Source organism: Mauremys reevesii, linkage group 2, assembly GCF_016161935.1.
Source record: "Mauremys reevesii isolate NIE-2019 linkage group 2, ASM1616193v1, whole genome shotgun sequence".
In the NCBI taxonomy this organism is placed as follows: Eukaryota; Metazoa; Chordata; order Testudines; family Geoemydidae; genus Mauremys; species Mauremys reevesii.
In genome coordinates, this window is record NC_052624.1 from 4,086,919 (window position 1) to 4,113,181 (window position 26,263).

Sequence of the window (26,263 nt, forward strand, 5' to 3'; positions counted from 1 at the left end):
AAATTGTATGTCGGGCCATAAATGCTCGTGAAATTGGGGTTGGGGTGTGGGAGGGGGTGATGGCTCTGGCTGGGGATGCGGGCTCCAGTGTGGGGCCAGAAATGAGTTCAGGGTGCAGGAGGGGGCTCCAGGCTGGGGCAGGGGGGTTAGTGCATGGGGGAAGGGGGTAAGGGCTCCGGCTGGGGATGCAAGCTCTGGGGTGGGGCTGGGGATGAGGGGTTAGGGGCATAGGAGGGTGCTCCAGGCTGGAACTGAGGGATTCGGAGGGTGGGAGGGGGATCAGGGCTGGGGCAGGGGTTTGGTGCATGTGGGGCGAGGGGTGCAGGCTCAGGGGCGGCACTTACCTCAAGCGGCTCCCAGAAGCAGTGACATGTACCCCATCCACCTCCTATGCGGAGGCGCGGCCAGGTGGCTCTGCTGTGTGCTGCCCTGTCTGCGGGCACTGCCCCTGCAGTTCCCATTGGCCACAGTTCCTGGCCAATGGGAGCTGCAGGTCGGTGCTTGGGGTGGGGGCAGTGTATGGAGCAGAGCACCCTGGCTGCCCCTATCCGTAGGAGCTGGAGAGGGGACATGCTGCTGCTTCTGGGAGCCTGCTCCCTGGCTGGAGCGCCGGAGTTGGGCAAGCCGCAGACTTTGCTCCCCAGCAGAAGCTCGAGGGCCGGATTAAAACGGCTGGTGGACTGGATGCAGCCCGTGGGCCGTAGTTTGCCCACCCCCTGTTCTATACGATATGCTTTAGACTGGTTTCGCTCAGGGTCTTAGAACATAAGAATGGCCATACTGGGTCAGACCAATGGTCCATCTAGCACAGTGGTGTCACATGCTCATTCAGAGGGAATGAACAGAACAGGGTAACACTGAGTGATCCATCCCCTGTCATCCAGTCTCAGCTTCTGGTAGTCAGTGGTTTAGGCACACCTGGCGCATGGGCTAGCATCCCTGACAGTCTTGGCTAATAGCCATTGATCCTCCACGCATTTCTCTTAATTTTTGTTTTTTAATCCAGTTGTACTTCTGGCCTTCACAACATCCCGTTTCCAAAGTTTGAATTTGCGTTGTATGAAGAAATACTTCCTTTTGTTTGTTTTAAACCTGCTGCCTATTCATTTCTTTGGTTCTTTGTTATGCAAAGGGGTAAATTAACACTTCCTTGTTCATTTTCTCTGTACCATTCATGATCTTGTAAATCTCTATCATATCCACCCTTAATCGTCTCTTTTACAAGCTGAAGAGTACAATCTTTTTAATCTCTCCTTATGGAATCTGTTCCATACTCCTAATTTTTGTTGGCCTTCTCTACCCCCCCCCCCTTCCTATTCTAATGTATCTTCTTTGAGATGAAGTGATCAGAGCTGTATGCAGTGTTCAAGATGTGGGTGTGCCATGGATTTATATAGTGACATTATGATATTTTCTGTTCTATCGATCCCTTTGCTAGTGGTTCTTAATGTTCTGGTAGCTTCTTTGACTGCTGCTGCACATTGAGCAGATGTTTTCAGGGAACTATCTACTCCAAGATCTTTCTTGAACTGTAACAACTAATTTAGGTCCCATCATTTGGTAAATGTAGTTGAGATTATTTTTCCAGTGTGCATTACTTTGAATTAATCAACACTGAATATCTGGTCCTGGGTAATTTATCAGTTTGTTATGAAACCTCCAATACTGACACCTCAATCTGGGACAGGTCCTCAGATTTGTCACCTAAAAAGAATAGCTTGGGTGTGGGGAATGTCCCTTAGATCTTCTGTAATGAAGGCAGGTTCAAAGAATTAGGTTAGCTTATCTGCAACAGCCTTATCTTCCTTGAGTGCTACTTTAGCACCTCGATTGTCCAGAGGCCCCACTGATTGTTTGGCAGGCTACTCTATTGTTTTGCTGTTGTTTTTTTGTTTTGTTGTGCTGCTCTTCAAATACTTTCTTGCTCTGCTGCCTGCCTGCTTTTACTTTTACACTCTTTTTGCAGAGTTTTATTTTTTTTTTTTCTCAGTTAGGATTTGACTTTGTTTTTTTTTAAGGATGCCCTTTTCCATCTAACTGCCTCTTTTACTCTGTTTTTTAGCCATGCTGGTATTTTCTGGTCTTGTATATTCCAAATAGTCAAGCGATTAAAAAAATTAATCATTTGATTAATCGCCTCTTAAACAATAATAGAATACCATTTATTTAAATATTTTTGGATGTTTTCTACATTTTCAAATATATTTAAATTACAACACAGAATACAAAGTGTACAGTGCTCACTTTATATTTCTTTTTATTACAAATATTTGCACTGTGTTAAAAAATAATATTTTTCAGTTCACCTAATACAAGCACTGTTGTGCAATCACTTTATCATGAAAGTTGAACTTACAAATATAGAATTATGTACAAAAAATACACTGCATTAAAAAATAAAACAATGTAAAACTTTAGAGCCTACAAGTCCAATCAGTCCTTCTCTTTGTTCAGCCAATCACTTCTACAACCAAGTTTATTTACATTTGCAGAAGATAATGCTGCCTGCTTCTTGTTTACAGTGTCACCTGAAAGCGAGAATGGGCGTTTACATGGCACTGTTGTATCCAGCGTCGCAAGATATTTATATGACAGATGTGCTAAAGAGTCTTATGTCCCTTGATGCTTCAGCTATCATTCCACAGGACATGTGTCCACGCTGATGACAATTTCTGTTCGATAATGATCCAAAGCAGGGTGGACTGATGCATGTTCACTTTTATCATCTTGAGTCAGATGCCAAGGTTAATTTTCTATTTTGGGGGGTTGGATTCTGTAGTTTCTGCATCAGTGTTGCTCTTTTAAGACTTTTGAAAGCATGTTCCACACCTCATCCCTCTCAGATTTTTTAAGGCAATTCAGATTCTTAAATATTGGGTTGAATGCTGTAGCGATCTGTAGAAATTTCCCATTGGTACCTTCTTTGCATTTTGTCAAATTTGCAGTGAAAGCGTTCTTAAAATGAACAACATGTGCTGGGTCATCATCCAAAACTGCTATAACATGAAATATATGGCAGAATGCAGGTAAAACAGAGCAGGAGACATACAATTTTTGCTCAAGGAGTCCAGTCACAAATTTAATTAACGCATTATTTTTTTAACGAGCATTATCAGCATGGAAGCATGTCCTCTGGAACAAAGGCTGAAGTATGAAGAAGTCTATGAATCTTTAGCGCATCTTGCAGTGCCAGCTACAACAGTGCCATACGAATGTCTGTTCTCACTTTCAAGTGACACTGTAATTAAGTGGGCAGTGTTATCTCCCATAAATGTTAACAACCTCGTTTCTCTTAGTGATTGGCTGAACAAGAAGTAGGACTGAGTGGACTTATAGACCTTCCTGCATGTGCTCCTCTTCTCCCAAAAGGTGCCCCAGTTCCTAATAAATCTAAAGCACTCCTCCTTACATCATTGCCTCATGTACGCATTGAAACCCTGCAGTTCTGCCTGTCTTCCTGGCCCTACACCTGGAACTGGAAGCATTTCAGAGAATGGTACCATGGAGGTCCTGGTCTTTGATCTCTTACCTAGCAACCTAAATTTGGCTTCCAGGGAAAGATAGGAGAGAGGTCTTATGTCATTGGTACCTACATGTACCATGACCACTGGCTTCTCCCAGCACAGCACATAAGTCGGTCTAGATGTCTTCTGAGATCTGCAACCTTTGCACCCAGCAGGCAATTCACTATGCGGTTATTCCTGTCATCACAAACCAACTCTGTTTTTAATAATTGAATCTCCCATTACTGTTACCTTTCTCAACCTAGTAACTGGGTTCCCCTCCCGTGGAAGGGTATCTTCAGTGTGAGAGGATACCAGGACATCATCTAGAAGAAGGGTCTCAACTATGGGATTGTTTCCCTCAGTTCCAGTTTGATGCTCTCCTTCCCCAAGACACTCATTCTCCTTAACAGCACAGAGGCCGTCAGACTAGAGTGGAACTGCTCTTCTGTATCCCTGAAAGTTTCCTCTGTGTACCTCTGTCTTCCTTAGCTCCTCCAGTTCAGCCACTCTGGTCTCAAGAGCCTGTACAATGTCTCTGAGGGCCATGAGCTGCTTGCACTGAATGCACACATGAACCACCTACCCACAGGGCAGGTACCCGGACATGCCGCATTCAGTGCAATAAACTGTATGCCTCCCACTCTGCTGCTGGACTCTGCCTGTGTTGTTTTTATTCTTGCATGGGGGTTTGGGTTTGGTTGGGTTGGGTTAGGTTATGGGGATATTACTGGACTAAATTTAGAATAGGTTTGTTAGATGTTTCTTCCTCTCACACTCCCTCTCTAACCTCCACTGTTTCCTGTTTCGGTTCGTTGGCTCGTCTTCATTATTATCCCCTGCTGATTCAAACTAAGTCTTTTTAAAAACTCCATTTCTCTCCAAAAGGTCGGCTTGTGAATCACTTTCAAATATTTTTTTAAACTCTCCCGAATGTCTGCCTATACTATAGATTTTTATAGAAAAGTTTGAATTGCCTGGTCCTGGAGCAGCTTCTAGGTCTGTATTTGTGAGGCAGTAACAAAGCATTAGGTCTTGTCCTACAATCAAGGCAAACTGTCTTTTGCCAATAGCAAGCACTCAAGCTGTGTTTTATGTTACTGCACAGTCTGCTCTGGCTTAGTTGGCAAATTAAACGATGGCTTGCTTTGCCCAGCAAAAATAACTGCCTTGAAACTGTCTGTAGCTGTAAAGTTCAGATCCAATCTCTTCCTCTGCCTCCCCCCATCACCATGATTGGATCGCTAACAGCCAGGATGCTCATACTGAGGCTCAACCTCAAGCACGCTCAGCAGTGTGCTTCTCTGTGGTCAGTATTTGTATTGCCGACAACTAGGCCCATACCCTTCCTCTAACTGGCCTGCCAGCCTACGGCATTCTGCCACCTCTTCTGAGTGGTAGCTTAGTTATGTTGCTCTGCTCAGCCCCTTCTTCGCCCTACCCGTCAGGCACCCCAGTTCCATTCCCACTCAGCCCTTCTGTATACCTTCCCCTCTAGCTAGTATCTCATCTCTCCCTCTGCTCTCCCTCTTCGAACTGATAACTTTATTCTGTTCTCTGCTCAGCCCTGTCTCTCTCTGTCCCGACGCACCTAAGTTCTCTTGGTTCTATCCCCACTTTGCCCCTCGGACTGACTGCTCACTTGCTGTGCCTGATGTCACAAAACCTGCTCTCATCCTTCCCTGTTGTCTTTGTCTGATAGTCAGGGAGCCTGATGGCACAACTTCCTGGGCTTCTGAGCAATATGTTTTTCCAGCTTGCTCCCAAGGAGATGTGCAGCTGGATGGCTGTAAAGCCAAGCTAATAATGCTCCTGTTGCTCCTCTTATGCACGCTCTCTTTCCCGTTTCCAGCTTCCTATCCAGCCTTTGCTGAAGTGCTGCACATGGTGGACCTGAGAAGCCCCCAGGACACATTCCGGGATGGCAGCTAGGTGACGACAGCTGAGGATGACCCTGACTGAAAAGTTGCGCGAGAAGATATCGCGGGCGTTCTACAACCACGGGCTGCTGTGTGCTTCATACCCCATTCCCATCATCCTCTTCACTGGCCTCTGTATCCTGGCCTGCTGGTAAGTGCTGCAAAATACTTGTCTGCACAGGTCATTGCTCGGTTCCCTGCTACTGGTCTGTGAGGTTCTTTCTCTGAGCATGTGCTGTCCCTGAAGTGTTTGGTTTCACGTAGGAGCTTCCAGTCATTGTCATGCTGAGGAGCAAAATGGGAAGCCAGGGACAAAATACCTTGATGTGTAAAAGCAGACCAACGAATGGTCAACTCTGGAACAAGAAATAGGCGGCAGGGAAGGGGAAATGGTGGTCTTCTCCTTCTACACACAATATTCAGCCTAAACTACTGTTCCTGGAACTTTGTCATCTTATCCTTGTCCAGCCCAACCCTAGCTCATCTGCCCAGTTCTTGTTCTTGTACCTCCTGATCGCTTGGTTCTTCTCTGAAAATAGGGACTCAGATGGGGAGTGGGGTGCACTTACTATTATTGGATAATCGGGGATGTAAGAGGCCATTATTATTTAGACTAGGGTCTTGGGGACTATGGCAGTTGGGACTGGGGACCCTGTTGTGCTAAGCACTGTGCAAACACATATGAATAGTTTCTGCTTTGAAGAGCTTATACTCTAAACACCTGCCTAAAATCATCAACATTAACTAAAGGGTGGAAGTTGGTCTGTTATGACCTGCCTCTTCTCCTCTCCAAATCCCTTCTTTTAGGGGGCCTCCAGACTGTGTAAAAGAGATGATAAAGAAATGCCCCTTGAGCACTGGTCTTCTGCTTGCTGTAGGGCAGCTTCCTGCATATGCATAACACTACAAGGGAGTGATAGTAATGACTATTTCTGTAGTTCCTGACATCTTCTTGTTTAAAGAGAAATTTCCAAAAATGCATTGGACAGCTGCTGAAGAGTGTGGAATAAAAAGGGCCTTTATCCATGTTTGGCAATGTCCCATGGCATGGGAATGTTGGCCCTAGGATTAAAAACCTTCTAATGGACATTACTGATGTATCCATTACTAATAGGTCTGGGTCTCCATTTGAGAACACAGAATTACTCTTAATAGCACTGAGGTGTGCTCTGGAAGAAGAGGAATTTGCCTGGTATCTTGTGGATCCGAATATAGTTGACTAAATTCCATCATAGTAGCAATTTCCAGAGGGGATTTGTTTCTCTGTCTGTTGATCTGAAGAACATCCATCTGAGTATCCCATACAGAATATCTCCACTTCGCATGCAATAGGCATTACCAGTACAATGCTTCACCTTTTGGCCTACCCGCCTCTCTAACTTGTGCTTTGAACAGCACCTAAACATCTTAGATTCCTTGGGTAAAAAGGGGTCCTTTATATCCATTTTAAAACTACCTGCTCACCTGAGCACCCAGCCTGGGAAAGGCCCATGGAGCAGCCATCACTCAGCCAAGATTATATTGTGGAGTAACATGGATTTGTCAACATTGAGAGCTGTATGACAAGGCACAAGGATATTTGTTTTCTGGTCACATCTGTCAGGGCTCTGATGTCTCGAATCAGAACGATGATGTCTTACACCAGCGTACTATTGAGAGTGAGATTCCCTCTAGTCCTCTCCAGAAATTTCCTAACTTCTTCAGCCTCCAGGAGCTATCATCACCCCTTCTCTTGTCCCATTGTCGAAGGGTACCCGGAAGGGCACAGTATGTCAGAACTGGAGATGGAATTAATTTCCTCCACCAACCAGCCTCAAGAGCAGGGACGTTCCTTTGGGCAGCAGTTTTATCCAAGGTTAATGAAAAAACAGGACTCCCTCACAGTACCACTTAGATCAAGCTTAGAGTACTTAGGCTGTAAGAACTGTAACTCAGTCCTAGTCAGCCAAGACATACTGGTGATGTCTTACAACACTTTTGCAGTGGCTTTCATCAACAGGAAAGGAGTAACGCATCCTCAGCCCTGGTGTGAGTGGCTAATATTCTCCGTTCTGGGTGAAAGGAAGAAGCAGTGGGGGGCAGGGAAGGTGAAAAAAGTCTTCTGCATTTTCAAGCACTACATATAAACAGGCAATAAACATCAAAGCAGTTGGTTAAGCAGGAATAGGCTAAATCCAGGAGAGTGGAGTCTACATCCCAAGATCTTTGAGTGGAGGCCCTGGGTTGCATCCCCATCAATGGACTTGCGTGCATCCAGGTCCAGATCTAGCAAAGATCCTGGAGACTTATTCCAGATGGAGATCAATAGGCTGTAGCTATGTTCACACACTTTCTTCTATGGGCAAAATCATGAGTGAATTTCTGTTCATAATGTTCTCCAAAGCAGTTTAACAAAGGTGAGCTGGGTTGGCCCCACGTTGTCCAGGAGTGTCTAGGTTCTCACCTCCAATTCGGATGGCAAGCACCGCTCGGATATGCCGTCTCTTTAAGAAGGCTCTATTCTCAAAACCCAAATTCCACAGGCAAGCCCAGAGTAATGTAGCTACAGGATATTTAAGAGGTACCGGTTCCAAATGCATCCAAATAATCTCTTTTATCATACCTTTAGCCTTGAGAAAGTATGCCATAAACAGGGCATCTTTAAGGGCCTGGTCTGTAGGGAAGGCATAGTGCTAAGTCATTAGAATGGATCGATCTACTCAAGGCAAGGGCAAAGCATATCTTTTTGGAGTTCTTACAGGAAAGTTTTTTAATAAAGGCCTAAGACCTGGTTACAATAAAATGTTTTCTTCCAGCCTTCTTGACTAACATGCAAAACACAATAAATTTAAACAACCACCATTGAATGCAGTACTAAATTCAATCAGTCTCTAGATTTGTTGGTGTAGAACACCCATCATAAACTAAACGAAGCTACCAAGGCTTCAGTTATTAGATGGCTAAATTGTTGCTTTCAAGAAGCTTTGCAAGGTTGAAGCCATCTTTCTCCTCAAATGCTCATGTTCGTGCAGAGCCATGGAAGCCTCCTGTCCTGAAGGACCATATGAAACACATAAAGAGATGTCGGGTGGCCACCTAGTCATGGAAACATGTTTCCACATCTTCACCAAATGATACAAATTAAACGTGCACGCCTCATCAGCCCCTGCTGTGGAGGAGGGCTCTGCCTACTATGCTCCCCCATTAACTGATATATAGTTAGATGCAGTTTTGGGGGGGGTCTGTAATCTTCTCATCAATCTTTTGTCTGGTGAGACACTTGCTGTTGGACGTGCCAGTCTGGTGGATCTGGAGACTGTCCCTGCAAAGAATTGCAAAATTCCTTAACTGGCCTGAAAATGGCCTTTCTTGTAGTAGGAAAGTCTGCAAATCAAACACACCTGGCACAAGGACTAAAGTTTAAAGGAATTAGCTCAAACTGGTTGTGGCTTCATAGGTTGTGGCTGTTTCTAGCCTGACTTGATTGATAGGTCTGGTTCTGCCTCCACGGAACTCGAAGCAAAGTTAAGACCCAATACCAAATTCTACAGGTCACTTCCCTCAGATTGCACTGAGGAATATACTAAGAAACTGCATCATCTACTCAGGACATTCCCTACACTAACACCAGAACAAATCAACATACCCTTAGAGCCCCGTTCAGGGTTATTCTATCTACTACCCAAGATCCACAAACCCGGAAATCCTGGATGCCCCATCATCTCGGGCATTGGCACTCTCACTGAAGGACTGTCTGGATATGTGGACTCTCTACTCAGACCCTATGCCACCAGCACTCCCAGCTATCTCCGTGACACCACTGATTTCCTGAGGAAACTACAATGCATTGGTGACCTTCCAGAAAACACCATCCTAGCCACCATGGATGTAGAGGCTCTCTACACAAACATCCCACACACAGATGGAATACAAGCTGTCAGGAACAGTATCCTTGATGATGCCACAGCACAACTGGTTGCTGAGCTCTGTGCCTTTATCCTCACACACAACTATTTCAAATTTGATGACAACACAGAATGGTACTTTCCAATGGATTGGTCAGTGCAGTGCATGAAAAACATTCTGATGACATTTTATGGTTATGAATTTAAGTATCTAAGAGTTGGGTGTGCGGGGTGGGGGGAAGGAGGGAGAGTGACAATTTTCAGAGTAACGTTAACTTATCCAAATGGCACCTATCTATACAGTAATGTTTCTGATAAGTGGCAAATATAACATGACAGACTGTTAAATGCACTATGTTACACACACCATATTGAAGTCTAGCAGATTCAACATATATATGTTGCATTTTCCTCATCCAGAGCTGCCAAAGCACTTCACAAATATTAATGATCAGAGGGGTAGCCGTGTTAGTCTGGATCTTATTAGTTAGTCTGTTAGTCTGGATCTGGGTTATTCTATCCACTACCCAAGATCCACAAACCTGGAAATCCTGGACGCCCCATCATCTCGGGCATTGGCACTCTCACTGAAGGACTGTCTGGATATGTGGACTCTCTACTCAGACCCTATGCCACCAGCACTCCCAGCTATCTCTGTGACACCACTGATTTCCTGAGGAAACTACAATGCATTGGTGACCTTCCAGAAAACACCATCCTAGCCACCATGGATGTAGAGGCTCTCTGTACAAACATCCCACACACAGATGGAATACAAGCTGTCAGGAACAGTATCCCTGATGATGCCACAGCACAACTGGTTGCTGAGCTCTGTGCCTTTATCCTCACACACAACTATTTCAAATTTGATGACAATATATATCTCCAGATCAGTGGCACCGCTATGGGCACCCGCATGGCCCCACAATATGCCAATATTTTTATGGCCGACCTGGAACAACGCTTCCTCAGCTCCCGTCCACTCACGCCCCTTCTCTACCTATGCTACATTGATGACATCTTCATCATCTGGACCCATGGGAAGGAGACTCTGGAAAAATTCCACCAAGATTTCAACAGCTTCCACCCCACCATCAACCTCAGCCTGGACCAATCTACACGGGAGGTCCACTTTCTAGATACCACGGTGCAAATAAGTGATGGTCACATTAACACCACCCTATACCAAAAACCTACCGACCGCTATGCCTACCTTCATGCCTCCAGCTTCCATCCCGGACACACCACAAGATCCATTGTCTTCAGCCAAGCACTGAGGTATAACCGCATCTGCTCTAACCCCTCAGACAGAGACCAACACCTACAAAATCTCCACCAAGCATTCTCAAAACTACAGTACCTGCACGAGGAAATAAGGAAACAGATCAACAGAGCCAGACGTGTACCCAGAAGCCTCCTACTGCAAGACAAACCCAAGAAAGAAACCAACAGGACTCCACTGGCCTTCACATACAGTCCCCAGCTAAAACCCCTCCAACGCATCATCAGGGATCTACAACCCATCCTGGACAATGATCCCACACTTTCACAGGCCTTGGGTGGCAGGCCAGTCCTCGCCCACAGACAACCTGCCAACCTGAAGCATATTCTCACTAGTAACTGCACACCGCACCATAGTAACTCTAGCTCGGGAACCAATCCATGCAACAAAGCTCGATGCCAACTCTGCCCACATATCTACACCAACGACACCATCACAGGACCTAACCAGATCAGCCACACCATCACTGGTTCATTCACCTGCACGTCCACCAATGTAATATATGCCATCATATGCCAGCAATGTCCCTCTGCTATGTACATCGGCCAAACTGGACAGTCTCTAAGGAAAAGGATAAATGGACACAAATCAGATATTAAGAATGGCAATATACAAAAACCTGTAGGAGAACACTTCAACCTCCCTGGCCACACAATAGCAGATCTTAAGGTGGCCATCCTACAGCAAAAAAACTTCAGGACCAGACTTCAAAGAGAAACTGCTAAGCTTCAGTTCATCTGCAAATTTGACAGTGTCAGCTCAGGATTAAACAAAGACTGTGAATGGCTTGCCAACTACAGAACCAGTTTCTCCTCCCTTGGTTTTCACACCTCTACTGCTAGAACAGGGCCTCATCCTCCCTGATTGAACTAACCTCGTTATCTCTAGCTTGCTTCTTGCTTGCATATATATACCTGCCCCTGGAAATTTCCACTACTTGCATCCGAAGAAGTGGGTATTCACCCACGAAAGTTCATGCTGCAAAATGTCTGTTAGTCTATAAGGTGCCACAGGATTCTTTGCTCCTGTAATGGATTTGTGGACTTTCACGCTAGAGAAGAAAGGACGTTTTCAGGTGAATTGAGATTTTTCTTTTTACTCAATTGCTAATCAGACTTCAGTTGTTTTTAACCCTTGGAGCTAAGCTACTTTATGTTCCCAATACCCAAAGGGACTGCAGTCTCCTGGAGGAGTGACTGATGAAATTAGAAGCAAATACACGCTGCGGAATGGGACTGCCTTGGTCTGTTTCCAAAATAAACCAAACTGGTGGTACGGAGATAAAAATATGAAAATCTTTGCTCTCACGATGCACATTTATTTTTTGGGGGTCCTGAGAGCAGGGCACGGTCCTGAAGTCCTCAGTTGAATGCAAACAGTAGTCATTCATCATTCAGAAACTGGCATCTCACCATTATTAGCCTAGGTTTGTGCATTTACCAGAGTTAAACAGTGAGCCACTGTTGCCAGCAGCTGGCTATGAAGCAGACCATCCCTTGCCATTGCCACCCCTACCCATGGATAATGACTGGCCTAGAAAACGAAAAACCAAAAACCATATAGATGACGTGCGTCTTGCACTGCTCCCTGAATCCTATCAAGCTCTTTTAGGACCACAAGTAGGAATGAACTGAAGTGTAGAGGGTCCCTCAGCCTTGTTCGTCTTGGGCAGCAGGCAGCAAGAACACTTCAGCCAATGGAATCTCTCACTGGACCCAGGTGGTGAGGTTGCGCTGTTTTCCTTGTCTCAGCCAGACTGAGGATTGGCTGAGAGCTCTTCTAAAGCATGTATTCTCATGATACCTGTGTGGTGCACAGGGTGGTGGTAACTAGTAGTAGGTTCCCTCCTGTAAGGGCTGGCAGGTCACCATCCTTCTTTGACTTATTCATTCCCAGAGGGTCCCTCTGGGACAATGTGGAGGAGGTGCTGCTGAGTTGGGAAAACCTCAGGAGTAGATGGCGGAGGTGACGTCTTCTCTTCTGATTCAGTGTTTTGAAGAAGGCTTGCAACTGTAGGGTTGGCAGTTCTGCTGGCTCCTCAGCTGCTCTTAGCTCAGCTGACAGTTCTCCAGCCTGCCTCTCTACGCTGTGTTGAAAAGATGTAAAAACAAATGGGACATAAATATATTTGCTTGGACTGCATCATACTATATCTTAATTACTTGAGTTCAGCAGTAATAGAAACCTGCAATGACCCCTTCTTGTCTCTGTGCTGTGGTTACAGAATGCCCGTAAGCTGTGTTTTGGGCACTCGGTCTCTAGAAAGGACGTTTCTCAGAACTATGGCTGCTTCTTAGAGCTTCCTGTTTTCTAGAGTTGTCGTCATGGATTCAGAACCCTACTCGCTTCCTCCCCACCTCCATCCTTTCCATTCCTGCCTTGCAGCTGGTGTTCAGGAATGCTCACTGGAACCTTATTGCTCTCTAAATTTCAGCTTTGTTTTCCTCAGTCTTTCCTTCTCACTTGAGCTCCATTTCCTCCAATCTCTTCTAACTCATTCTAGAGCAGTTTGGAGTCGTGTGGTGCACACCAGCTTAACAATGAACTAATCTCGTCAGGTTTCGGAGTTGTCACAGTGCCTGGCCACTTGGGGAAAGCTGGAATCCCTCCGGCAGCTCAGCTGCAGCGCTTGGTTTATTTTAAACACCTCTTTTGTTTCCATAGGTGATATGTTGTTTGCTTCTGAAGTAGTGGCTCTGGTGAATTTCTCAGTGTCGCTGCACTGCTGTCTCCCAATTCTTTTCTTTTCCCACTGCCAACTTACCTCTGTCAGTGGCCACCAGAGCTGTTGCTGTATTAGGCCTGTCCATATTAATGCTGAAACCCACCTAGCCTTGTTAGCATCATCTTTGAAGCCTGTTATTGGGGTAGCCTTGAACAGGGCCATAAAAGAACACTCAGATTCTACGGCTTTGATCTGATCTCAGAGCCTTTAATCCTGGCAATACCCCTGTGATATAGATCAGTATTCTCTCCCCTGGAAATTGTTGCAAGTTGCAACCACCCCAAAAGGAGTCTGAGGCAGGGCTGGGAATAGAATCCAGGAGTCCTAACTCCCATTCCCCGGCTTTGCCTGCTAGAGAATGCTCTTTGCCTTTCTTGCCTTAGACTAACTTAAAGGGTAAGTGTAACCCTGAAGGGTTTTCTGCAGCAGTCCATTCTCCAAGGCAGTTTCCGAACGCGCACAAGGTACCAGTAAGGTACAAGCTTGTTCCTATAGACAAGGCTTGAGCAAATGCGGAGACTGTTATGGTTACATGTTAAAATTTAAATAGCTGTGGCTCTTTGAATTGCATGTGTGAATATTCAGTTCAGATAACTGCAGGGCCATAATCTGCCTAGGCAATTACCCAGCTATAGATCTCTGCATATGGTTTGAGATGTGTCCTCTGGATAGGCAGGGGGTAATGTGGTCTAGTGGACTAAGCACTAGAAGAGGAGCCGTTCCTGCATTCTAATCCCTGCTCTGCATCTGACTCACTGTAATAGTTTGGTTTGTTGCTGCTGCAGCTGTCGTCCCTCCTGTTGTGCTAGATGCTGGGCAGATACATAATAAGCGATAATCTCTGCCCCCCATCCCAAAAAAAGTTTCACAATGAAAAGGTAAGACACAACAGATGGGTGAGATAGACAAGCTGTCTCGGGTGGGATGGAAGGGACAGGATAATAAATATATAATAGGATGTGCAAAACCATCACAGCTCTCCACCTGCCTAGCCATTATCTGGTTGCATTTTCTCCTTAAAGATACCATCATCTTTTGGGTGTCAGCCCCCTAGCATGAGACTGGCAGAACTCCTTAGGGAGAGGTGGAGCAAGAGCCAAGATCACTACTGGCTCTTGTGAGCCACCTGCACAGCTTAACTGAGCCTTCCAGTCTGGAGCCTTCCAGTCTGTTAGCAGAGCTCCTCCCCGGAGTAGCTGCATCCCTGTCAGTTGCTGCTCCATCTCTTCTTCTGCGTCACTTTGAAGCTGTTGGGTCCACTAAAACCAATATTGGAAGCATGAGGCTCTTTGCCTTGTCACCTGGATCTAGACTTTGGTGCCTATCTGTTGTGCTTGGCCACCAGTGATTTTAGTGCTTTTGAGACTTCTTCTGTGCCAGAACTTGAATACTACAGCTGTGTCCACGCATGTTGATGCTTGCCTGGGTGTGTCAGGAAAAAAGACAGTGGCACTGTGTCTAGTGCCTGCATTGGCACCACCCCACTGCTGTGGTTTGGAAGCCTGCCTTGGCATCTGGACGTCTCATCCACTCTTCTTTTTTCCGTGTTCTCTGCCAGCGTCAGCACCGGCAGAGGAACAAAGTTCACCAGGTAACTTCAAGTCACATTAGCACATCAGGAACACATCTCAGTACCTAAGTGGTCCCCATCACCATAGTAGCTGAACACCTTGCAATCTACAGGAGCATTGTGAGGGGGTTTCCCTAGCTCCAGGTGCCTGTTTTCACTTTGTTAGCTTACTGGGTAGTAGCTCAAGTAGAGGTGACACATGGGGGTGGGCCATGGAGGGTCAAGTGCCCCCCCCTCCCCCCCGATTGGCCTACCTGGGGCAGGGAGGGAGAGGAGCTCTGTCCCTCTCTCTCTGCATCTCTCCCCTGGCATATCCAGCTGCTCTCCCTGGCAGTCAGGTGGGGAGCTGCTTCTGCCTGAGAGAGCCTGGCTGGGAGGCAGAGCTGGTTCTAAGCTGGAAGCCGCTAGGGGATGATGCAGGGAAATCTCTCTTCTCCTCCCCCTTCACATGGCTATGCTTACAAAACCCCTGGTGCTTTCTCCCGTGCTGCCCCTCACGCCTGGGAGGAACTCTTCATGAACCTCTGCAAAACTACTGCATTATCCTCCTTCCAAAACCTCCTCAAAGCTCTCCTTTGCTGTGATGCCTACAAAAAACTGACAATTGTTGGGCTGCTGGTGCGCTTGTCATGGTGATCAATACTGTCATTGTTTCCTTATACTTCTCCCATCTGTTTGTATCGATCTGCTGTCTCATACTTTGCTTATAAGCTCTTTGGAGTAAGGGTGGTCTTTTTGTTCTGTTTGTACAGCGCCTAGCGCATTCAGATCCTGGTCTACCACTAGGACTTCCAGGGTCTATGGTAGTATAAATATTTGCAGTCTCTGCAAAGGGCAAAAAGTGAATGGGTCCCGAGCCTGGACGTATCTCACTCAGGTCAGCAAAGAGCTGTGTGGGTAGGGCCGTTTGGGAGATGCTTGTGCTGCTTCACTGGCTTTATGAACAAGACTGACAACCTGGGAGATTGAAATCTAACACTGTTCGTCGTCTGACGACATTGTCAGAAAACATGACCAGGGTCTTCAGCGTTACACTTAAAAATACAGAGAGATTAATGGGGAAAATCAGAGAAACTCACAAATGTGCTTGGCATGATCGCAGTTGCTGAATTAGTAGCCTTGGAAGCATGGAGCTGATTGAAGGGACCCAACCCTCTGATAACTTCCAGAAAGATTTTGTTTTCCTGCCTACAACTAATAATGAGTTTGCACAACCCTGAGGAAGAGAGAGGCAGGTCATCTAATGACCATGTGCCAGTAAATGCCACAGCTCCTCTCACTGTGTTAGATGAGGAAGAGCTTTCAGAGTGTGGCTGGGGGCCATAGGATCTATCATGCTGCACCTACCTCTTCCATATTTATCACCCAGCAATAGGATTGGAAAGGAACGTGAAACTGTGGTGTAGATTTTGATGTGTGGGGAGTTAGTGCGAAGGTGAGGCGGATAGTGGGGCGTAGGGGACTCCTTGTTGCCTTGGTTACATTCTTGCTGTGGCTATCGTATCACTTTTGGCAAACCTGTGTACGGAATCTTAGATTTTTGTCTCCTGTGTCTGGTCCCCGATCCTGTTACCGTCTGTTGCTCCACCAAGGTGTCATTTTGTAAATATTTTATGAATGGATTTTTAACATATGTTTGGATTTAAAACACTAGGCAAAAACCATTGACTGTAAAAACTTCAGGGTGCTAGAATGTTCAGTAATGTCTTGGGAGACAGTTCATGTTTCACTTACGTTTGTCCTCCCTTTTTAGGGTGGTGGTTCCTTCTCTTCCCTCTCTCCACCCCCAATAGAAAATCAAACTCAGGCTGGTCTTGCTGTAAGGTAGAAAACAGTCCCTGTTTCTAGACAAATTACCTGTGCCCACACCAGAGTAACCTGGGGCCAGATCCTCCGAGGTATTTAGGTCTCTAACTCCCATTGGAATCAGTGAGAGAGAGCCACCTGAATGCCTTGGCTTCTTTCTTCTTGCTCATTTCTCCAAGGCAATATGCAGCACTGACCCAATTTGAGGCAATATTAGTAGGACTCGGATGCACCTCCAGAGAAGGAGCAAGATAAAACTAAACTCTAAAAGCTCTCGTTGAACGGGCTTGTGCTTTTGGAGCAAGGCCATCTGAGTTCTGTCCCTGCTGCCTCTCTGAGTTCCAAGAGGCTGTAATATTCAGGTTGTGACAATGGTGAAGTCTTGGGGCTTGTCTGTACAGGGGTTTAGTCACAACTTTTTGATGCGCATCAGGTAACACGCAGTATGGAAGCTGTGCTAATAGCATGCACGTGGAATGCTGTGCCCTCTGGCAATGTGCATCGTATACACTCAGCAGTAGTAGGCTGCGGTTTGAGGGCGTGGCATTCTTGGAAAGTGTCCCATGGTCGTTTGCATTCTGGGATTTTTCTCATTGTACATTGTGGGATGCATAGCAGACACTAAGTGAGTTCATTTTTTTTTAAATTTATTTTTAAATCACATGGTTCATCTGTCTATGCCCCATACTTCCTTTCTGGGTGGGCGAGCGCTATTTGCAAGTTGCTGTTAGCCAACACGGCCCCAACGAAGTTCTGTGCCACTGTGTTGGCAGCCTCAAATATGCAGAGACCGCTTGGGCTGTATTTTAGCACTCAAAGCCGGATGAGTTCAGCTTTGGACTTTGCCTGTCGTACCACTGAGCAGACAATGTGGCAGGAGGGTTTTCAGCAGCGGTGGAACCAGGATGAGGAAGACACTGAGCAAGTGATAGTACGGGACTGATTCTTGGAGCAGCTTCACAGCATGCAGTGCCGCTCTAAGCTTGGGAAACCAGCTCAGATTGGTGGGAAAGGGTCATTCTGTTGGATTGGTGGGAAAGGATCATTCTGCAGACATGGAGAGGCGAGCAATGGTAAGAGAATTTCAGGATGGAGAATGCAAACTTTTTGGAGATACGTGCTGAACCAACTCCAGAGCTGCAGTGTGCCAACATGTGGCAACCTATACCCGTGGAGAAGAGGTAGGGTGACCAGACGTCCCGATTTTTGCGTCTTTTTCTTATATGAGATCCTATTACCCCTCTCTCCACCCCCATCCTGATTTTTCACACTTGCTGTCTGGTCACCCTAAGAAGAGGGTCACCATTGCCGTCTGGAAGCTGGCTGCCCCTGAATGCTGCTGGTCTGTAGTGACCTGTTTTGGTGTGGGGAGATCAGCCATTGGGACCATTGTCCTGCAGGTATGTGATGCCGTGGAAAAGGTACTGTTGCACCAGGTTCTAAAGCTAGGTGGTGCTCCGGAGGTTAGTGGTGACTTTGCATGCAGGGGGTTCCCAAATGTAATTTGGCTTATTGTTTGCCCCCCCCCAGCAAAGCTCAGAATTTGTGAACACAAGGGGTGTTTCTTCAGGGTGCTCCAAGGGCTCATTGACACCCCCTTCCCCCCTCAGGTTTACAGACATAAAGGCTGAAAGCATCCACAGTGGCAGGGTCATTTGGAACTCTGCTGTATGTACCTTAGTGGAGAAAGGACTGTTCCCCCCCGCCCTCCAGGAACATGAGGGACATTAATGGTGCGGACATTGCTTATCCTCTGCTTTCCTGTCTAAGGAAGCTATTCCCAGGCCGCTTGAGCAGAAGGAAGGAAAGAACTATGGGACCGTTACCTCAGTGGTTGCAGAATGGCAGTGGAGGGTGCATTTGGCCATTTGAAAGGAAGGTGGTACTGGTTGTGGAACAGGTTGGAAGCAGCAGGAAAGAAGTCCCAAAGGTGATAGCAGCCTGTTGTTTTTTGCACAGTATTTGAGAGAGGAAAGGAGAAGGCCTCAGACATGGGTTTGAGGCTGAGGTGTGGAGATTTGCTCGACAGTTTGAGAAGCCAATGAGATATCCAGTGCAAAATGCAGACAGCCGGAGCAATATTGTCATGCATGCCTACTGCTCTTAGTTTGAGTCTCAGTCCTGAAACTGTGCAGCTGTACATCCAGCCGTTATCCCAGGGAGGGGTGCTGGGGAGTTTTTGAGTAGGTTAGTGTTGCTGATGGGTGGTGGAAGTGCACCATTGTAGCAATCGCTATTTGACCTTGTCTTTGCCTACATTTTTTTTTTTACACCCTTATGAATTAGTGCAAACATAATGATTTTCTGTGAAAAATGAGCTGGTAAGTCCTTATGAATGAAGCTTTCAAGGTTTTGATTATTAAACAGTCTGTTATAAACAGAAATGAACCTTAATGTAACTATGCTTAATTATGAAAAATGAATGAAATGAAAAAATCGTATCTACAAAGAATCCTTTCATTAGCACAGGAGTGAAACAAAACTGCACAGGGCACGAGTACAATGCAGGGTACGACACGGGCCTGGGGGGGGGCTTAAAGTCACAGGCAAGTGTTTGTCTTGTTCCTGGGCCTGTTCGTGTGCAGTGCCAAGACTTCAAGTTCCCAGGCGTTGCAGAGGGCTCAAAAGCACTGGGTTCCCGGGGGCCGCTGTGCCTGTGCTTAGAGCCTAGAGCTTGGGTCCGTGAAGGGAATGGCTGCCGGGGTACAGTGGGACGGAGTTGGTGTTGTTCCCAGTAGCCAAATGCTGAAAGGCTGCATAACTTGGGTGAAAGTGCCACATGTGAAGTCATTTCCCCTACCTGTGGCTCTGATCCCTGTGCAGCCCCAGGAAGGATTGGAGTGGTTGGGGTTCTCCAGGATTCATAGATTCATAGACTCTAGGACTGGAAGGGACCTCGAGAGGTCATCGAGTCCAGTCCCCTGCCCTCATGGCAGGACCAAATACTGTCTAGACCAGGGGTCCCCAACGCGGTGTAATGTAGCCGTGTTGGTCCCAGGATGTTAGACACAGCAGGTAGGGGAGGTGATAGCTTCTATTGGGCAAAATTCTGTTGGTGAGAGAGACAAGTTTTCCAGCCGCACAGAGCTCTTCTTCAGGGTCCAGTCCTGCTTTTGTAACAGCCAAAGATTTGAATCCCGTCAAGAGGGAGTGCAGGTGTCAGTGAACAGCACTGTAACCTGTCTGGCGTGGAGGAGGGTTTTTGCCCTCTGGTAACACAAAGGAAGAGCTGCTAAGATCAAGGTATCTTTCTGTCTGTAACTAGACACTTGTAGCTGAGTGGGCAGAAGCATGGTCCTCGCCTATCTCTACAGGGGAGATGGGAGTCACACTGACTCTGATGCTGTGCCTAAGGCAGCAAGCTCTCACTCTACCATCACTGGGAAAGCAAAGGCAGAGCTGAGTATGGGGGGAGGCGGCAAGGAAGGACCACTGCCAAAATATGCTTGCCTTGTTTAAGGGGGATAGAAAGGGAAAGCAGCTGGAAGATCACTGCTGGTTACAGAAACACCTGCTCAGAAGGTGGCCATGGCCATGGTGGGTTCTCTTAACCAAGAGAGCACAAAACACAGCCCCCAGGAGAGGGGCCTGAGAGAGGATTCTGTCCTGGGGGTGAGGGCAGTAGGTTGACCCTTGAGGGAAGATGGGTTCCTGGCATGTGCACAGCCCTGAGGTTGGGACATGACTCCAAGTTTAGCCTGCCAGTGTGCAGGATCACCCTGCATCCCTGCCTCACCAGGCCTTGGGAAGTCAGAGCCCCAGAGATGTGACTGGGTGAAAACAAAATGTCTCGGTGATTGGATTTGTTCTTATGTTCTTATTTGCTATTGTCTTCAGGGACTCTCCACTGACCTGGACGCCAAACCCGAGACAGCTAGGCATCAGTCACACCTGCACCTCTAGGCCACCACAGAGAGTCAGCAACCCTCCTCCCCCACTAGGTGACAATGCAGCATATGGGGGAAACTGAGGTGCACACAGTACTCCTACAAAATATTTACAGAAAATTCCCACTCCGTCACATCCTTGTCCATGTGGCTGGGTGGTGGTTTGCAGTACTGCGTTGCTTGCTGTCCTAAAAGTAATACTCTGCAACAGGGCCCTTTGGTGTTGTATTGCCTGCAGGAATTGCCTTTGCATCTCTCTCTCCTTCTATATTGCTTTTGGCCATGGCAATGCTGTCCCTGGCCACTGCAGTGAGCTCCTGGAGAGCTCTTTGTTTCCCTCTCTGTCCTCCAGTATTGCCTCCATCTCTCTGTGACTTGACTTTTTGGGGTGGTTGTTCCCGGGGTGGGGGTGGGGAATGACTCTGTAATAATGTCTGAACATTTCAGCATTGGCTTTCTACCCCTCAGGCTAGCCAGCCACTCAGCTGTTAATAAAAGGGTGGGGAGCACAGCGGGTGAGGGGAGAAGGAAAAAATGCAGCAGGCTCCACAGCTTTCCTTGGTTGGGTGGTTGTGTAACCTTGGAAAATCCTGTCCAGCTCCTGGAATGTGTACAGGTTACATGTCCCCTGCCAGATTTTTTTCCCACTGTCATCCCTCATTTTAATATAGGTCCTCATGAGCTGCTTGCTCTCTGTATGGCATTGTTCATATTCTGGTGGGAGCCTCTCCCATGCATCTGCTTCACAATGTCCCCAACTGGATCTTTATTTTGGTGACTGGCCGACCAGAGTTTCCTGTACCAAAGCTTTTCCCCAGATGATGGTGAGATCCAGGGTGTCAGCATGGCTCCAAGTGGTTGTTTGAGGCACTTGGGGTTTCTGGAGTATTATCGCAGCAATATGGATATACTAGTCTCTAGGATCAAATGGGCAAAATCTGGCACTGCAGCAGCCTATAAGTAGGGCTAGGGATATCCGGTCATCTTGGCCTCAGAGCAGCAGAAGTGCACAGGTAAACAGACGAGTCCGTAATGGTCACCTGCAAAGCGGTGTTGGGATAGCAGCCAAAGTAGTTGGCAGCAGCATTGTATGCATGCAAACAATAGAGCGGACTAATTCAGTTTCCAGCAAAGCTAGTTCACTTTGAAAGAGACTGCAGAGTTCCTGATGAATGCGGAGTCAGTGTGCTACGATTAATTGCGTTGTGTATGCAAGATTTTTCAAACCAGACAAACTCGATTTAATCCAGTTTAAACTTCCCATGTAGACAGGTTCTTGATGATCACTAATGGTCCTGTGTGGTAGGTAGGTAGGTAGCGTGAGTGGTGCCAGCTTATTGCTGCATCCACTTACAGCAAGGAACACTTCTGTCATTCTTGACACTTAACATTTTAAATCCACTTCCATGTCATTCTTCCCCGTTCTCTGGTAATAAAATATTTGTGCTTTTTAGCAGCTGCCTCCTTGCATGTCCCTGGAACTAAGTCACATTGCAGGACTTCAGAGAGACAAGGTGGGTGAGGTAATATTACAGAAATTGGTCCAATAAAAGCTATTACCAAAACCATCTTGTCTTTCTCCTATCCTGGGACCGACACGGGCTACACCACCACCGCATATTGCAGGGCTTGTCATACTGCAGTCGCTTCCATAGCAACAGTCTGTGCTGCCCTGAAATGCAGGTATGAATGGGAGAGGGAATTTGTCACTGAACAGCAGTAAGCCGCTCTCCCCCCCCCGCTTGGATCTGTCAGCAGGAACAGTCTTATTCAGATGTAAATCTGCCACTGGCTGGGCAGTTGTGGGGAAGCTGAGAGATACCAAGAGTTGATTTGTTTTTCATAGATATCTTCTCCCCGCCCCCAATAAAATAAATCTCCGGTACGTTAGCTGCCCTGTGAAGTTCTCTCCCCAAGGTCTGAAAGGGTTAATGGTGATAGCCTGGTATGACATGCAGAGCAGCAGGAGAGAGCATCTCTCCTTCATTGTGCATTTAAGATTCATGCTGCTGTGTGTTCATGTTAGCGCACTACACTGTGCTTGAAATTGTGAACACAGATTCTCAGAGCATCTCTGAGGTAGGTCAACATTAGCTCGCTGTACAGAAGAAACAAAGGGAGCCAGAGAAGCTGGGCTCTGGACATGGCCTGTGGAGTGAGTTACTGTCACAGCTGGGAATAGACCCCAGGAATCCCTGACTCCCATTTTCCTGGTCTCATTACTGCATTACATTCTCTCCCCCTGTTGGCCATCAGAATCAATGGCAAGGGGCATATACTATATGGAGCTGCAGGTAAAGGGATTGCTGTGACTTATGTTCCAGGAGAGGCTTGAGGAGGGTGCTGTCACACCCTAACTAATCCTGAAAACCCAGCGGTGTTTGCATAGTGGGTGTGTGTGGAAGTTGTGGGGATGACGGACGTGCCCTCGTTTAATCGGGCTGAAGTTTTGTTTTCAGGTCACTTCTCCAATGTGTGTCTGTTTCTCTAAACCTGCAGCAGTTGAGCAGACAGTCTCATAAAGATCCAGTAGACTTTAGGTTCTGCAGTATGTGTGGGCTCAAACTGTTAGATGTAGGGCCCAGATCCGCAAATGGATTTAGGCTCCTAGTGCCTAGTGATTTCAGTGCAAGTTAGGAGCCCAAATACCTTTTGAGACTCTGGGCCTATGTACCTTGGAATTGCCTCTGTTCTAATTTTCTCTGGGTGTCCTGTAAGATGGGGAGCACTTTGCTTACATGTAGTAAAGCAGCACCTTTCCTTTCGTAGGCACCGCGAGTGCCTTCACACGGGGACACTGTAGTGCAAACACAGATATCTAACTTCCATGGGTATTTTTCTTGGGCTAGATCAGACCATCTGCGTTTGCTGTGTTACATTTTGCCCTCTGTCCTTTGCATGTCCTCTCTGCCCATGTACTTGGAGGGCAGCGCTATCCAGAGTGAATGGATCACTACCATGAGAAGAAAGCCTTCGGTGTATTCTTGGGATCTACTGTGAATCAGTGGCAAAAAGCTACTGTAAAATGTACTGGCCTGTTTTACCTGAAGACCTCCATAGCTGGAGCTGCATAATACTGCACAAAGACTTGCTTGGGTTAGTTGGAGCCCCTAGCTGCCCTGTTCCTGCATTTCATGTTTCAACCCTGTGCTAGGTGTGTGTGGGTATTCTACAGCAGTGAGGAATTTGGGATTGGTGGGGAGAGGTGGAGAAACCTGCTCAGCTAAATCAACCCCCAAGTCAACTGTTATGAAAGGAATGGCTCAGTCAGGTGGAGGCCCTCAGCTGGAATTGCAGGCCCCTCTCAGGAGAACCACAACCTGCGAGCCTGAGCAGCTGCCTGAGGGATGGCTCACATTGGTTAGTGATGAGACTGGTTGCATTTCATACTGCTCTCTAGAGAAGGATTCCCAGTGCCTGGTTACAGCTTGCATGTTGTATCTGTGCACTGTTGCTTACCTGTCTTGTCTACTTCGCGGGTAAGCTCTTCGAGATGGGTACTGTGTCTTACTGTGTGTGTACGGCACCTAACATCATAAACCCTGATCCTGAGTAAGGCCTGTAACTGCTTCTCTAATGACATGCTGTCAAATGGATAAAATGCACAGGAGACCTCACTGCACATTGTAATGCTATATCTGCTCTCCTATTTCTTTCTTCTGAACTTAAACTATGCCTATCTTTCTTTCTGTTTTTAAAATAAAATCTGAAGCCAACACTTTCAAAAGTGCTTACGGGAAGCACCCCAAATCCATATTTAAGCACTTTAACCAAACGGTTTTAACTCATCACAGTAGGACAGATGGCATCTACCTAGGAGTTCTGCAGGAACCCAGATATGAAGATACAGACCTGCTAACTGGAGTGTGTAATCTATCTCAGAAATCAGCCTCTCTAGCAGATGACTGGAAGATAACTAATATAGTGCCAGTTTTTAAAGGGGGGCTGGAGAAGATCCTGGCAATTACAGACCAACATGGCTAACTTCGGTACCTGGCAAATTTGGAGAAATGATAGTAAAGAATAGACTCAGATATCTAGATAAACGTGATTTAGTAGGGAAGAGTCAACATGGCTTTTGTAAAAGGAAGTCATGTGTCACCACTCTACTAGAATTCTTTGGGGGGTGGGGGGGTAAGGATGAGCCAGGTGATAGTGTAGTTGGTTTTTCAAAAAAGCTTTGACAAGGTCCCTCACCAAAGGCTCTTAAGCAAACTAAGTAGCCATGGGCTAAGAGGGAAAGTCCTCTCATGGATCAGTAACTGGCTGAAAGATGGAAACAAAGCGTAGGAATAAATGGTCCGTTTTAACAGTGCAGAGAGGTGAACAGCAGGGTTCCTCAGGGACCTGTACTGGGACCAGTGCTGTTCAAATATAATCATTAATGAGCTGGAAGAAGGGGTGAACAGCGAAGAGGCAAAGATTGCAGATACAAAATTATTCAAGATAGTTAAGTCTAAAGCTGACTGTGAGGATTTACAAAGGTATCTCTCAAAACTGGGTGACTGGGCAGCAAAAAGGCAAATGAAATTTGGAGTTGATAAGTACAATAATGCATGGGAGGGGGGAATCCCAACTGTACGTATACAGTGATAGGTTAAATTAGCTGTTACCCCCACAAGAAAGAGAGCTTGGAATCACAGTGGATAGTTCTCTGAAAATTTCTGCCTAGGGTTCAGCCGCAGTCAAAAAGGCTAACAGTATTTTAGGAGCTATTAGGAAAGGGATAGAACGTAAGACAGAAAATCTACTACTGTATAATTCCATGGTGCACCCACACCTTGAATATTGTGTCCAGTTCTGGTTCCTCCATGTCAAAATTTCAGAGAAGGACAACAAAGATGATTCACTTAGGAAGGAACAGTCAGTTGCACACATACAAAATGGGAAAGGACTGCCTAGGAAAGAATACTGTAGAAAGGGATCCTGGGGTCATAGTGGACCACAAGCTAAATATGAGTCAACAGTGTAACACCATTGCAAGAAAAGCAAACATCCTTCTGGGATGTATTAACTGGAGTGTTGTAAGCAAGACACAAGGTGATAAGGCCTCAACTGGAGTATTGCGTCCAGTTCTGGATGCCACATTTCAAGAAAGATGTGGACAAATTGGAGAAAGTCCAAACAAAAATGATTAAAGGTCTAGAAAACATGACCTATGAGGGAAGATTGTCTTCTCCAGACTAAACAAACCCAGTTTTTTTCAGAGTGGGGACGTGATAATAGTTTTCAAGTACATAAAGAGTTGTTACAAGGCGGAGGGAGAAAAATTGTTCTTGTTAACCTCTGAGGATAGGACAAGAATTAATGGGCTTAAATTGCAGGAAGTGGGAGGGTTAGGTTGGATAGTAGGGAAAACTTCCTGTCAGGGTAGTTAAGCACTGGAATATTCAATTTCCTGGGGAGCTTGTGGGATCTGTCATTGGAGATTTTAACAATGATGTTAGACAAACAGAGCTACTACTTAGTCCTGCCTTGAGTGCAGGGGACTGGTAATAATTAATTGGAGATATACCAATCTCCTAGAAAGGTCATCCAGTCCAGCCCCCTGCCTTCACTAGCAGGACCAATTTTTGCCCCAGATCCCAAAGTGGCCCCCTCAAGGATTGAACTCACAACCGTGGGTTTAAGCAGGCTAATGCTCAAACCACTGAGCTATCCCTCCCCCCTAGGACTAGATGACCTCA

At 46.5% G+C, this 26,263-nt stretch overlaps 1 protein-coding gene across 6 annotated transcripts in view; it reads left to right on the plus strand.

Moving 5' to 3' along the window:
• Positions 1–26,263, plus strand: part of LOC120397620 (SREBF chaperone) — a 135,651-nt gene that overhangs the window by 48,674 nt on the left and 60,714 nt on the right. For all 6 annotated transcript variants that reach the window (XM_039523791.1, XM_039523788.1, XM_039523786.1 and 3 more), the window contains one exon: positions 5,356–5,573. In XM_039523791.1, the coding sequence (XP_039379725.1) occupies positions 5,452–5,573 (122 nt within the window). In that variant the 5' untranslated portion in view covers positions 5,356–5,451. The remainder of the gene's footprint in view (positions 1–5,355; positions 5,574–26,263) is intronic.